General features: G+C 39.1%; 1 protein-coding gene across 2 annotated transcripts in view; it reads left to right on the forward strand.

Moving 5' to 3' along the window:
* Nucleotides 1-3114: 3114 nt before the first annotated feature.
* The window catches only part of LOC108425947 (protein mono-ADP-ribosyltransferase PARP14-like), a 44521-nt gene continuing 31629 nt past the window's right edge, over nucleotides 3115-16006 (forward strand). For both annotated transcript variants that reach the window (XM_017695039.2, XM_037539684.1), the window contains exons 1-7: nucleotides 3115-3527; nucleotides 5217-5383; nucleotides 8782-8803; nucleotides 8896-9054; nucleotides 11574-11810; nucleotides 12273-12509; nucleotides 14416-15917. In XM_017695039.2, coding sequence (XP_017550528.2) covers nucleotides 3356-3527; nucleotides 5217-5383; nucleotides 8782-8803; nucleotides 8896-9054; nucleotides 11574-11810; nucleotides 12273-12509; nucleotides 14416-15917 — 2496 coding nt within the window. In that variant the 5' untranslated portion in view covers nucleotides 3115-3355. The remainder of the gene's footprint in view (nucleotides 3528-5216; nucleotides 5384-8781; nucleotides 8804-8895; nucleotides 9055-11573; nucleotides 11811-12272; nucleotides 12510-14415; nucleotides 15918-16006) is intronic.

Genomic DNA, 16006 nt, shown 5'->3' on the forward strand with positions numbered 1-16006 from the left:
GAAACACTTGTGGATGTTTGCAGATCTGAAGCAGCTTGATTTTCTCCTCTCTCTCAAAGCTTTAAGTGCTCTGCTGGGCACAGTGTTAGTGGTTAGTTTCTCTGTAGGCTTTATCATTTTTCAAAATTCTTCTTTTTTTTGACCTTCTCCTTCCTTATGCAAGTGGATTATCTTGTATCTAATCTCCAGATCAATTAATAAAATGTACTTACAGGCTGTTTTGAGTGGAAATTAAATCAATGAAAGATTTACATTTACATCATTTAGCAGACGCTCTTATCCAGAGCGACTTACAAGAAGTGCTTTGTCTGTCTAGAGAAAGTATCTTTGCTAGTTACCATTAGGTTAGAGAGAAAGACCGTCCTGAGCTCAGATACTGCTAGAAACAAAAAGTCACTGCAGACACCAAGAGAAAAAGAAACAGAGTTGAACGCAGAACTCGGACATTCAATGCAATACAATAACAATAAGATACAATACAATAAATAAAATAAGTGCAGCTTATAGTTCAATGCTCATTTAAGTGCTGTGTAAAAAGATGAGTCTTCAGTCTGCGTTTGAAGACAGCAAGAGACTCTGTCTTCAAGATGCAAAGATGCTCCCTGATTTGTGCAACAGAAGATTACAGGAAACAGTTTTGTCATTTGAATGGAATGATATGGTGAATATCACTTAATATGACCAGAGACATGGACCAACAGGGTAAAAATGTGTTAGATTTCATGTACTTTTTTTTTCATGTGACATGCATCAAAGCAAGAGCCACTTATACGTTTCTGAGAGACCATGTCATAAATGTTATGTCATAAAAAGTGTATGTAGGAATAATCTCAAAGTAAAGGCATCCATTTCACCCTGTGGTCAGGACAATGACATAGCATTTTGCACTTTCAGTTGTTTAAGGGGAACTCTTAACACTAAAAATTCGACGTAATACGGTGTTTGAGTCATTCACAGTGGTTTGGTGTGAAGTGTTTGTTGAGATTCGACAGTGGTGGTGATAAGAACCAGGGGTCACCATGATGTCACGGTTGGCTCCTCCCACTATTCCATGTGCCCCTTTGTTTTGATCTTCCATGTGTTTTGGTTTTCTAGTCCTGCCCCCTCGTTTCATGACTCCACCCCTGATTGTCTCCACCTGTCCCTCGTTACCCTTATGTATTTAAGCCCTGTGTTTCCCCCTGTCTGGTTACTGGTCTTTGTTTGTATCTCTGTCTGTGTTTGGATGTTTATGCCTATGTTCATTTTGAGCTGTTATTTGTGGTATTGATGATGGTAAAATAGTGGAAAATCTGAAGAAATACATTTTCCTTTGGTACTGTTTTGCCTTAGAACCCCTACCTGTATCCCCTCAACCATGAACAGATTAAAATAAATTGATTATAACATGTTTTAGGCTAAAACTTTATGAAAAACCACAGCAAAACAATGTATGTATAAGCTTGTGTGAGGGAGATTTTAGAGTTGGATGTCTGGTTCCTGTCACCACCACTGTGAAAAATTCCGATTTCTGAATTCTGATATGGCACGTTTCTGTAGAACAGAGCATTTCACACCAAACCACTGAATGAGTTTGTTAATATCTTGACTGTTTAATTATGCAAAATCTGAAAGATTGGGGGGTGGGACGGTGGGGGGGTGGAAGTCTTGCTGTGTCCACTTAACCCCTTAAAGTCTCAGGCTCAATACATACTAATGATAATTATTCGTTAACTACAGGGACTTCAGTGCAAACTGGCTGAGCTAATCTTATAGAAGTGTATAATAAAGCTGGGGGCCTGCTGTTGGGCCCTGGCCATTTAAGGGTTTACATGAGTTATTAAGAACATTTGTGTCATGTCATCTCTCTGTCTCTGTCATTTTCTGATCACCACCGTGCTCGAAGGCTGATTGTTCCTTGAGAAATTTATTACGATTGAGATAAGCACTTGCTTATCAGCCAACCCCTGAACTGTCCTTAATGTGAAACTGTGGAGACTATTTGAAAACATTCCAGGCTCGGGGGCCTGACTGACCTTTGTTGACTGAACTTCTCTAATGAAATTGTGTCTAACTGCAAGAGATAGTGTTTGTTATGTCTGTGAACCAGTTCAAGTCAGAATAGTCATTGCTCTGTAACGATGTACCTGCAGCTACAGTATAAGGACAGTTTGTCTAATTCGCAGCAGAATGTGCATAGAAGTATTAACTGCCCTGTCTACATCTGTATTAGCAGAGATAGACCTGTTTATTTAAATGTTCCAGCTGGATTTCTAAATCTTGGTCCCCTGTTTACGCTGTAAATATGAAATGAAGTAACTCATGCATGTTCCATTTTTTAATCTCAGTCATTCTTTTGAGATCATTTTGGAAGGCATGGTATTTTGACAGTGTAAAAGCCGTGTATTTACAGACAAGATTCAATGTGAACACATCAGGAAAGGATGATGTATAATATTATTTGGACCGCACAATTATTACATTAATTAATTGATTATTTTCAGATTGCAGTAATAGTTTAAGATGATTTACTTTTATTACACAAAATGTAATAAAGCTTACAACAATGAACTATATAAAAATTTAGCTAATGCAATGTAGAGAGAGAGAGAGATCTCCCTCTTTCTCTGTATCTCTCTCTCTCTATGTGTGTGTATATATACTGTATATACGCCAGAACAAAACCTTGTATCTCCATTTTTGTCATTTTTCATTCTTTTGGAAGAACCTGTCGGCCTTTACATTGTGTGATGAACAGACCAATAGAAAGGGCTCAAAATGACGTGGAAAAAATTCTGCTTCCATTGACTTACATTAAAAGTAAAGTAGGTTTTTTCCTTCTCCTGTAAAATTACTGTTTTGGAGATACAAATTTTTTGACCCGAGAGCAGCGATGTGTGTATGTGTGTGTACATATATATATATAAAACTTGTGTGTGTGTGTGTTCATGCTTTGTTTTGTTATTTTCATATGTGGTTCATACTGGTTGCTGCTAATTGCAGCCTTCTTTTGAAAGTGCACCTAATATGCATAAAAGGCTTACCTTTCCTCAGCCAATCCCAGCACAGGAGGCGGGGCTTTCTGGAACACAGGTGGAGAAATAGAAAAACAAAGGCAGGGGAGTTTCCGCAGCCTATTTACAGATCCTCAAAGCCAAAGTTTATCTAGTACATACTGTGCAGTGAAGAGCCTGTGAACATGCGAGCCTTGCTCATTCTCTGTAAACAGGCTTTAAGGTTTTACTCGAAGACAAACACACCTGCTGTGGACTCGGTCAGTCTGTAGAGTCTGTGCTGGAAGCTTACATGGTTTGCTCAGGTAGCTCGAAGTGTCTGCAGAGGCCAGATTTCACTTTACTCTTGGAAAACGTCCATCATGGCTCAGAAGAAGTTGTTGCTAGAGGGTCTTCCAGACGATCTGGACTGTGTGATACCGAAGTTAGGGCTATATTTCAAAAACAAGAGTAAGTCTGGAGGAGAGGCGGTACGGATCCAGGAGCATCCAGAGGACAAACGGAAAGCTCTGCTCTTTTACCTGAGTGACGGGGGTAAGACCTGATACCTGCACCAGTAAACAGGGTTCTTCAGGGGTTCTTTACTAAAGACAGCTTGTATATAGACCCAAAAACTTTTTAAATGCATAAATGGCTCTAATATATGATGGAGCATTGTATATGGTTTTTAAAGAACCTTTTACAGTGGTTCTGTGGTTCTATATAGCACCACAAAAAGGTTCTGCTATTGTTACAAGCAATAGAACCTATTAGGTACTATATAGAACCCCTTTTCTAGAGTGCAAAGAACAATTACAATGCATAAATGGTTCTCTGCATGGTTAACTGGTTTCTCTCTGTAATGGAAAACATACAGTTTTGTAAAGAACTTTTTAAAATGGTTCTGTGGTTTTATGCGGCACCAAAATTGTTGCATGTCATAGAGCCCTTTTTGGTTCTATGTAGAACCTTTTTGCAAAATCGCATAAATGCGATATTCTCTCTGATAGACAACCTGTTGTTTATGCTTCTTTATGGACCCCCTTTTTTTTTACAAATGCTTCTATTTAGCACCAAAGAAAGGGTTCTACTGTTACATGTCACAAGTTTTTTAAAGACTTATTTAGAACCCTTTTGCTCAGAGCTCAGACTAACCATCAGAATGGATAAATGGCTCTTTGCATGGTTAAATTGTTCCTTTTTCTGATGAAAAGTATTGGTTCTTTAGCATGGTGGTTCTCAACAGATCCTTGGGGACCCACATACTGTCCATATAATTCCCATGTGAACTTGAATGGGCTAGGACTCTGTTAGGGCCACTATGAGAACTGCTGCTTTAAAGAACCCTTTAAAAATGGTTCTAAATGTTGTTTTTCAATACTGTATAAAACCATATTTGCCAAGAGTTCAGTCATTTCAATGCCTGATGGGTTCTTTGCTTGGTTAAGTTGTTCTATATAATGTAAAAAAGGTTTTTTATGGTTTTAACGGTTCTATGTAGCACCAAAAAGGGTTTTGTTATTGTAAAGTTCTAGAACTGTTTTTTTGCTATGGTTGAACCATTTGAATGATTTGAATGCATAAATCAGGGGTGTGAAAAGGGCCACTAATAGGGCCATCAGTGTTTTTATTTCTTTTGTACATTTTTGCCATGACCTGTTGTACGGGTCATTATTTATTCAAAATATACCAAAACTGCAGCAGCCAAATAGACATTAAACACTTATTTAAAAATTCTAGATAAAAGAATTATAAATACAATTTATTGTTTTAGGTAGTTTTGTTTAAAACTGCCTGTTTGTTTGAACTAAACATCAGGCGTCTTTTCGTTTAGTGTAACTGCTGGCCCACAGATCGTTGTTAGGGGAGTGGGTTAGAAAGCACACTATATTGCAGTGCATGCTGGGGACTGTAGTGCATCTCAGGGTCAGAAAATGAGGACTGTGTCATGGGCCTGACTCTTGACGCTTGGGGCAAAAACGGTTGTGTAGGGTTTCATAAAGAACCTTTTAAAGAATGGTTCTATACTGCACTAAAAACATTAGATTTTTTAAAGTTAGAGTTAAGACACAGTCCGTTTAAGTTAGTTTTTAAGACACACCAGAATAAACTCGCTTTGCCTACGTAGATAAGCTTCTGTCAGAGGCAGCCTCCGTGGTGTTTCTTTCATTTGTTCATTTGTACTGAAACGTCTAGTGACTCAAAATGTTGAAATGAATTGTCAATGACCTTTTCAACCCACAGATGCACAGAATGTGCTCGCTAGGGTCCATCAGCTTGATTTCAGAGATTTGGGAGTGGTCACGTTATCAATAAAAGAGCAGGAAGATAAAGATTTTCCAGCTAAGAAGGTGAAACCCCCTGTGCGGCCCAGACGTAAGAGGGAAACGGAGCCGGCTACTGCTAGTCAGGTGACTTTCATTTTTGTTGTGCCAGTTTTCCAGCTTTTTATTTGTCCAGTTTGGTCAAGTCAGCATGTAGTGGGTTTGTTGTATTTTTTAAGCGAAAATAACAATGAAAAGTTATTAATATGTCCAGAATTTCTTCCAAGATGTGAACTTTGTTCTGTAATTGAAAGTCGGTGTGCTGGGAAACGGGACAAACAAGGAAGCATTCCTGGAAAGTTACATCACACAGAGAAAGCAATCAAGATCTGAGGCTTACATAAGTAAAAACTGAAAGCAAAAGTATGCGTACATTCTAATCATCTAAATAAATGAACTGATATTTTATGCAAAGTATGTAAGGCCATTTAAATGTGTGTATGTTGTTAAGAAGAGGACAGTAACATAATTGACCATGAATGCAAAATCCTTTGAAGTTGGCTGATCACACTTGACTAAGCCAAAAATAATAAAAAAATAAGTCAAAAAGGATTCGTCAGATCTATTTGAAAAACTCCTCCATTGTGATGCTTTAATAATAATGCAAACCAAAGCGCACACTGTTAAAAATCAGATCCACCCAAATCCACCCAAACGTTTTATTCAGTCTCAATAAATACCGTTGAATGAACAATTCTTTCAGGCAATGCCATTTTTTCAGTTGCTTGTTACTACATGATGTCATTTTTTAAGGTTCATTTGACAGGATACTTCCAGCCACGCAAGCTGATTGGTTGAGAAGCGTTCTAAACACTGCATCACTCGGCTGAGACACTGTTGCTAAGCAACAACTTTGATAGGAGACGCTCAGGCTATTTAAATGTTTTTACTTCTTACTTTGCCACAAACAGAAAACGGACACTTTTAAGGTCACATTTGACCGACAGCCAATTTGGTCAGACTCTGAAGATGAGATGATACTAAATTCCCAAACTGTCGTCACCGCGGAGCAGCTTTTCAGTTGGCAGCTGTCACAGAAGAACAGCTAAACAACCTGGAATCAGCCAGAAATTAACCCAATATTATTTGCCAAATGTGCTGTCTGATCTTCAGACTCCAGACTTCAGACTGAGCTATAAAACTGATGCAATAAAAAAACAGAAAAGCTGCTCAGTGGTGATGACCGTTTGGGAATTTAGTGTGTAAAGGCTCAGTCGTTCACAAGCAAGGATGGGGCGAGGTTCACCACTTTGTAAACAACTGCATGAGCAAATAGTCCAACAGTTTAAGAACGTTTCTCAATGTGCAATTGCAAGGAATTTAGGGTTTTCATCATCTACAGTCCATAATATCATCAAAAGATTCAGAGAATCTGGAGAAATCTCTGCAAGTAAGCAGCAAGGCAGAAAACCAACATTGAATGCCCGAGACCTTCGATCCCTCAGGCATCACTGCATTAAAAACCCACATCATTCTGTAACGGATGTTACCACATGAGCTCAGGAACACTTCAGAAAACCACTGTCAGTGAACACAGTTCGTCGCTCCATCTACAAGTGCAAGTTAAAACTCTGCCATGCAAAGCGAAAGCCATATATCAACAACACCCAGAAACGCCGCCGGCTTCTCTGGGCCTCAGCTCATCTGAGATGGACTGATGCAAAGTGGAAAAGTGTCCTGTGGTCTGACGAGTCCACATTTCACATTGTTTTTGGAAGTCATGGACATTGTGTCCTCCAGGCCAAAGAGGAAAAGGACTGTCTGGATTGTTATCAGCGCAAAGTTCAAAAGCCAGCATCTCTGATGGTATGGGGGGGTGTTAGTGCCCATGGCACAGGTAACTTGCACATCTGTGAAGGCACCATTAATGCTGAAAGGTACATGCAGGTTTTGGAGCAACATCTGCTGCCATCCAAGCAACGTCTTTTTCAGGGACGTCCTGCTTATTTCAGCAAGACAATGCCAAGCCACATTCTGTACGTGTTACAACAGCGTGGCTTCGTAGTAAAAGAGTGCGGGTACTAGACTGGCCTGCCTGCAGTCCAGACCTGTCTCCCACTGAAAATGTGTGGCACATTATGAAGCGCAAAATACGACAACGGAGACCCCGGACTGTTGAGCAACTGAAGTTGTACATCAAGCAAGAATGGGAAAGAATTCCACCTACAAAGCTTCAACAATTAGTGTCCTCAGTTCCCAAACGCTTATTGAGTGTTAAAAGGAAAGGTGATGTAACACAGTGGTAAACATGCCACTGTCCCAACGTGTTTGGAACTTCTTTGGAATGTGTTGCAGGCATTAAATTCAAAATGAGTGAATATTTGCAAAAAACAATGAAGTTTATTCATTTGAGCATTAAATATCTTGTCTTTGCAGTGTATTTAATTGAATATAGGTTGAAAAGGTTTTGCAAATCAACGTCCCAACTTCACTTTATTTACTTTCAGTCTAATTTCTTACTTTATTTATTTAACTGATGTATAAAAGTAATACAACACTCAAGGTCGTGTGTTACCATTATAACATCACAGCTGTGATGATCTAAGACGACCAAATCACAGCCGTGATGTTATTTCACAATAACACACTCCCTCTCGTGTTCTAATGCTTAAGTAAAATGCTGATATCAGAACAAAAGCTTGTCTCTTCATTTTTCAGTTTTTAACAGAATTTGAAGATGCCTCTTGTCCTTTACATTGTATGTAAATTTCATGATAAATGGACAAAAACAAAGGGTCCAAAATGACTTGGAAAAATGTGTATGTAATCAGTTGGCTAAGAAATCTGCGAGAGAAGAAATGTTTTTCAAATATTCTCAAATCGTAGTGAATAAGGGAAATACATCATCTGCTACACCAATATCTCCACACGTTTTCTGCACAATGTCCAGTAAACCCACACATGGCCCATGCACTGTAAAAAATGGCTCGTCAGATCAACCTAAACATGACGTCATGCCATAACAAGCAATTGAACTAGTTTTATTCAACTAGTTAATTTACTTGTTACCACATAAAGTATTTTTTTAGGTTGATCTAACGAGCCATTTTTTATAGTGTGTAAACTGTGTTTAAGTGTTTAAGCTTGTGGGCCAGTTTTGTACATAATGCACGGAAAGAAGGTGTCCAAAACTTCCAGAAAACGAATCGAGTCTCACTCACTGTGTTCCCTTCTTATCTAGTTGAAAGATGCAAACATAATCCAGGAATCCAAACCATAAATCAGGAATCATTAGAATAACCACATCTAATCTTATCAGCATAACAATAACGCCAAAGAAAGAAGGGTCAGGAACCCTTTTCCTACACAGTCATGTCTCGATCACACTCGGTCATCTTTATTTATGAGGAATGCTCATATTTGCCTTGACTCTACATACTGGTCTCGTTTACTAAGTTTACTAATGTTATCAAATCCAGCACATTATGGTGTCTTTGTCTTACAAAGTTCTATTATTTTCTTTTCATGTCGATGGAAAAACAAAGCCTGAGCCTGAAGGTCACAAAGGTCAGTCTTTCTGAGTCTTAAAAAATATGACTAAGAAGTGCTAAGAAGATCATCACCAGAATACTTGACACTGTGATTGTTTTCTGCATTAGAGAATGAAGCGGACTGCAGAAGTCGAAGCCTGCTGGTCAGCAGCAGTGATTCGGTTGATGAAGACATACTTACTCTGTATTTTGAACAGTTCTCAGAGCAGGTTGATGTAATAAAACACGGAGAAAACAGCTGGATCCTAAACCTGGCCAACCACTCAGGTAACACGTTTTATTTTGTTTGGAGAAAACACACTTTTCGGTCCAGATTGGAATATTAAAGCAATAAGCCACTGGAGGCTGTGCGTTACTGTGATTCTAAAACTCCCTTCCCTCTGATAAAATCGCAGTAATGCACAGCCTCTCGGCTGATTGCGTTTATAAAATGGCAGCCAATATAAATATCATACAAATACATATATTTTCAGAAAATAAGCTATTATTAATAACAATCGGCATGGACAAGTTTTCCGCCGAGAAATGTAGCTCCCTTAGAGTATGGCGTCCATTGACCACTGAATGAGGAGAATGTTTGGTCGGCCATCGCTGTATGTTGTGGTCATTTCATGAATTTTTAAAAAAATGTTGTGTATAAAAATGAACATGTGATAACACAGCGCTGCTTAATGCAAATGTTTTGCTTTGTAAGTACTTTTTGGTCACCAAATTACCACCTCAAGTATTTAGCACAAATCCAGCGGCGCCCCTCTTTTTGTGTTGGGGCTGAATCTTAAATGGCTTCCTGCTCCCTACATATTGCACCACATAGAAACATGTATACTGGATTCTGCAACCTAACAGTGAGTAATGCAACCGAAAATAGTCATTTGGGATTCAGCTAACTTTCATAGCTAATACACTGTTTAGGGAATACGGAGCTGTTTGGGATTCACCTGGGTTTAACGCTACATGGACATTTGAAGCATGTAATCCATTCAAGTGAGATTCTTTAGTGTTTTATATTTCCCTTTTACAGTATTACAAGTTTTACAGTATTACAGTATTACAAGTATTGTAGAAACTCTAGCCTCTAAAGCCAAATAGTGCATCAAATGACTTGGGCTACAGGATCCAGTGTTTACATTTCTATGTAGTGCACTATGTAGGGAGCAGGGAGCCATTTGAGATTCATCCCCTGCGTGAGAAGACTTGATGGTAATTTTGTGACCAAAAACTACTTATAAGTGAAAGTGTTTGCATTAAACAGTGCTGTGTATCATATGTTTATTGTTATATGACAAAAAATGTAAAAAATGAATGAAATGACTACAACATACAGCGATGGGCGATCGAATGTTCTCCTCATTCAGCCGTCCATTGTTTCTTGGCAACAACGCCATACTATAAAGGAACTTTAATTTCTTGACAGAATAATGTTTATGTTGATCATTATTAATAATAACTTAAATCATGTTCTGAATAAGTGTGTTTCATATCATAGTTTATATTGAGACACGCGTTACTGTAACTTTATCATGAGGAAGGGTGTTCTTAGGCATGAGACGGCATCTCGTGGCTTATTGCTTTAATGAACAATACACTTGTCACAAATTTCTATTTGTAACTGCAGTAATTACAGCTGATGAGGGTTTAGTAGGTACATGAATGCATGGGGTGATGTGATGATACATTTTGATCTAAGTATTTTTTTTAATTGCTCCATGAAGGAGCAAGTCTTGTAGGCTCTCTAGGACAAGAGCGCTTGGATTCACTCCCATTCCTGGAAGGCCAGTGTCCAGTTTGCTATTTTTCTTGCTCATACCTACTAAACCTAGCATTTAACAGATGGGGTGAACCAGGTGTGCTAGAGCTGAGATGTTACAAAAACAGATACTTCAGTGCCAAATTGATGCTAAAATTCAGAAAATGAAACTGCACCTTAATGCTCTTTATTAGTTCAGAACTGGTTCCAGGCTCCTATGACCTATCAATGGAAAAATGGACAGTCCTGGGTGATGCCACTGCCATCTGTAGCCAGGAGTCCAAATGAGCATAACTGGCCTTGTTCTGTCTGGGTGGGTAGGGTGGTCCTCCCTCTCCCTCCTTTAGAAAATAGAAGTGGAAGTTAGCATTCTCCTCCAAGCATGTTGAACACTGTAATGACATTCAACTAGTTCCAGTTCAAAAGGATGCGGTGGCACATAAGATGTCTTGGAGCAAGCATATGCTGGTATTGTGTGATGGGTGAGAGGGTGGAGTTGGACTTGAGTATGCTGCAAAAAAAACTGGTTCCACATTTCTGTCCGACTCAACACCGAATAAAACATGCCCATCGATGCAAGATGACGAACCTTGTGCGTCATTTCATACTGTGTGCCCTTCTGGCACTAAGTAAAACTGCAGCTCTCATGCACTGTAGCAAACAAACATCTTTCAATTTTATCTATCTACAGTTCTCCTCTGAAGGTCACTGGATCCTCTGGTCATTAAGGAGTCAAAATTAAATATCGCTACATGCAAATTATGTTGCGTGGAAAAAAGGCTGATAGTGTAGTCCAGCACTATTGTATATCAACACTGGCTACTCAAATGTTAGGCTACTACTGGAAAAGCCATGTAACCACCATATCTGACAAAGCTTGCAGGTTTGTTTGGGGTATTTTGGTGAGGTTTCCAGTTGTATGATGTCATACAACATACGTTGTAATAGAGATCCAGTGAAATTTGGCAAAAATCGACATCCCTCACTTAATGAGATGCTAAAAAATGAGTAAATTAACACTTTTGCATTGTCTTCCTAGATGTATTGAAAATCCTTGCTGTGAAGGAACACGACTTTGGCTTTTCGGTGGAGCTGTATGGTGAAGAAAATGTGGCAGAGAAGTGGGACCCCCGTCGCTTCATCTTAAACGGGTTCAAAGATACCTGCAAACACAAATTGGTTACACTGTTTATTAGCAGCTGTAGTAAAAAAACAGAACATGCCTGGGAACTTCTGGATGAAGACAGCATTGCGGTCACCTTCAAAGAAGACATTGGTGAGTTAGAATAGACAAGTGCAGGAGTTTTATTTTTTGGAAAACATCTTTGTTCAAAAGATGGATGTGGCACACGTTCTTTACTAATACTAATGTAAAGACAAGCTAAAATTTCATAGCGCTACTCTTGGAACAAAACCTTGTATTGTCATTTTTGTTGTTTTTCAGTTTTTGACATAATTTCGTAGTGTCTGTTGGCCTGTACGTTGTCTGTAAATTTCATGATAAATGGACAAAAAGAAATGGCCCAAATTGACTTGGAAAAAATTCTGGTTCCATTGGCTTACATTAAAAGTAAAGTATGTTTTTTCCTTCTCCTGTAAAGTTGTCAATTTGGAGATACGAGTTTTTGATCCGGCAGCAACGATATGTGAAGTGAAACTGAAAATAAGTGTTTTTTTGTTTTGGATGTCTGACTGATTAGATAAAAGAAAATGTTGACAATCATTATCATGTTTGCAGATGTCAACAACTTCTTGACTGCATGCACCTCCAAAAAGCTGCAGGGTATGGATATAAGAGTCTCCCGCTTGGAGCTCACAGATTCAGTCCTGGTCCAGGGGGACATGATCCGGATTAAAGAAGACATCCTCACTGCTCATTTTAGCAACAATATGAGAAGTGGAGGAGGAGATATAAAATCTTTGCTGTGGATCAACAAACAAACGAGCGTGGTTATCAAATTCAAGGATTACCACGGTAGGTTTTAGTATGCTGTAGTATACCACTGACCAGTTCAGTAGTTGGTAATGCATGATGTGAAAAATGTTATACAAGTGCTCTGGTGTTGGGTGAGTACTCTAGTGGAGTGCTTTGGAGCATAGGTGGCTTTTTAAAGAGCATCTTGGACCAAAGCAAGTGTTTTCCTGCTGTTCAATCTTGCTTTCACTACTCTGCTAGCTTGCAAGCTGGCAAGATAAAGGCTGCATAGGCATCATCAACAAACAAAAACAATACAGCACAGTTTTAAACCAAAACTTAAAGCAAAAAAACAAAAAAACGCAAAGTGTATACAAATTATATTCCTACATCTTAAATATTAAATGATTAACTTACTGAAGCTAACCTAGCTGAGGGCAAGTGTATTCTAGTTGAAAACACTGCTCCACGTTGTCCCTTCTAATGCCCACTTGTGTAATGTTACTGAGATGCATTTCCAAGTGGTCAGACAAAGCTGGCACTGGCATGTTAGAAACATATTAAAACAAGGCTTCTGAGCATTGGCAGTAGAGTACAGTTGATCATACTATCATTCTGTCAGAAGAATGGCAGAGTTTCTCTTGCTAGTTCTTGCTCCAGGCCCACATTCTCAGCCTTTGGTAGCTGTTGTGCAGCAGCTCAGTAATAGGGGTGAAATCACAGGGGATCTCACAATATGATATAATCACGGTATATTGTCCACGACAATGATGTTATCACGATACTGCAATGCTGTGATACTTGGTATATTACAAGACAATCATCTATGATACATCACATTATCTGTGTAACTGAAGAATATCAAATACTCCGAAATATGCAAATAGCTGGAATTATGTGTTTATTGGTGTCAATTTCACAGAATCTGACATCCAATAAGAAACAAGAAAGTGCATAGCCACTTTAACACGCATAGACTGACCACGTGTGTCATCATTACGATGTAAAACAGCCATAAACTGTAAGAAAGCAGAAAAGTTCTGCACTCAAAATGCCTAAAGGTACAACACAGCTGTGCATACACACACACACACACACACACACAGACACACCAATCAGGCATAACATTATAACCACCTCCTTATTTCTAAACTCACTGTCCATTTTATCAGCTCCACTTACTCTATAGGAGCACTTTGTAGTTCTACAGTTACAGACCGTAGTCCATCTGTTTCTCTGATACTTTGTTAGCAGGTTCTTCAGTGGTCAGGACCCTTATGGACCCTCACAGAGCAGGCATTATTTGGGTGGTGGATCATTCTCAGCACTGCAGTAACGCTGATGTGTTAGTGTGAGCAGATCAGACACAGCAGCACAGTTGTGGCAACATTAGCTGCTTTTTCAACAACCAGATGAGGATGATGAAGAAAGTGTTTATACATGTTTGTTGTGTTGCCTGTGTGCTTTATTTTAATGAGATAGCTCTTGCTAATGCTAAAGCGCCTGTTGTCTGCCATTTCCCCCCTGTGAGTTTCTTTTTCTTCACTGCAGGTTTACCTTATTCATTTGTTTAGTGATTTAGTGACACCATATGGAGTCATGAAGTACTGAATCTGGTAAATCAAATGGGAGGGGAAGTCTGTTTAGAGCGTTTACAGTGCATGCATGTTTCAATAAATAAATTGATATTTGGTGGCAGTGTGACAATAATATATTGCAAAAGAAAGTGATATATTGCCTTATCTGTATTTTGTACCGCCCCTACTCAGTAGATAAATGTGGTAAATGACATCAGCTTCAAATGACCTTAGAAGAGAATTGTGTGAAACTGGATAACAGCTTAAAAAGCGGCTTAAAAGAGTGTTGGTGAATACTTTCTTCACATAAGTTGTCTATAGAAAAGCTAATGTTCATTTGAACTAGTTGATTCAAAGAGCACCTGTAACTTTAATCTCTCTTATCTTAGCTGCATACCAAGTGGTGGAACAGAACCATCATCTTTGTGGTGAAGAACTTACCGTGCTATTGTTTTACTCAAGTGTCCAGAAGGCTCTGACTGGTGAAACACTTACATTGACTGAGGTTCAAACAGACATCGCCATTCCTGTTGATGTGAGAATCCTAAGTTTCATTGAAAACAATGACCAGTACAAAAGTGACTTTCAGGATCAACTCAAGATGATTCATGCCAAGGTCCTGTTTGACAAGACCACATTTCCAAGAAAGTTAGTTGTGGAGATGGCCATAGACAAACAGTCTTTGGCTGCATTGCAAATTGGACCAACTTGGGAGAGCAAGGCAAGAAAGGCAGCCCAAGAATTTCTGATGAAGTACAGTGCAGCTGAGGTAGCTGTTGAAGTCAAGGTGTGGAAGAGTGTGGAAAGCACTTGTCTTACACTCATCACTCCTGAGGCTGATATCTTTTTCAAACAAATTGAGTCTAAGATCATAATAGTTGGCCTCACAGAGGTGGTCACTGTCCTCTTAGACAAGATCAAGAATCTTGTGAAGGGAACAAGTACAAATTTACTCAGGGACAGAAAAATCACTGATTCTGTGATTCAGAGAAGCTCAGCAGAAAAGATTCCTCTCAAATCTGTGCGAGATTTGGAGTTCATCAAGACTTTCATGAACTTATCAGAGATTCCAGAAGTCAGTAACCTTGGGATAAGCTTGGAATATACTTGTGACACTCCGGGTACACCTTATCTGAATGTTACAGCAAGAGAAGACAAGATCCAAGATGCTATTACAGTGGTAAGGAAGCAATTATCCTCAATTGTAAAGGAGAAGCTGATTTATTCAAAATCAGGTGAGTCAAAGGTCCTTGAGAAGAATGAAGCCAATATTAAGGCTAAAGCCAATGAGTGGAACTGCACCCTGTACTTTGAGCAACTGGGCAAAACTTTTCCTGCAAAGACTTTCAAACATAAAATAACCAGCTGTACCACTTTAACAGTTGCTGAAGGTGACTTGCATCAGTACACTGTTGATGCATTGATTTGTCCACTGTCTACAAACCTGGCTTTTGACAACCCTACTGCCCAAGGCTTCCTTGAAATTGGAGGTTCTCAGATTCAAGAGGTCTGCAACAATCTCCAGAAACAGAAACAAACTTTACTTAGTGGGGATGTAGTTCTTAGTAATCCAGGCAATCTCAATACCAAAACACTCATTTATGCTGTGTTGCCCAAAAGCTCCCAAAATCTAAGCTCTCATTACTTGAAATCAGCCATAGTCAACAGCCTCCATAAAGCAGAACAAAGCAGTAGTGCTTCTGTAGCAATGCCTGTATTTGGCTGTGGACCTTTTGGATTTTCAGTGAAAGAAAGTTGTAAAGCAATCAAAGAAGCAATTTTGCAGTTCACCAGTGATCATCAAAACACCCCGAAGAATGTGAAGGACATAATTGTGGTGGATTCTGATGTGAAGAAAGTGGAGGAGTTGCACCACGTTGTAGTAGAACTGGTAAGTTTCATTTCTTATAACTTATGACAATGCAGTCAAACAGGTTTCTCTTTTCTGTACAATACCATGCAAAAGTCAGAGACCGCTCA

Source organism: Pygocentrus nattereri, chromosome 6, assembly GCF_015220715.1.
Source record: "Pygocentrus nattereri isolate fPygNat1 chromosome 6, fPygNat1.pri, whole genome shotgun sequence".
Taxonomy (NCBI): Eukaryota; Metazoa; Chordata; class Actinopteri; order Characiformes; family Serrasalmidae; genus Pygocentrus; species Pygocentrus nattereri.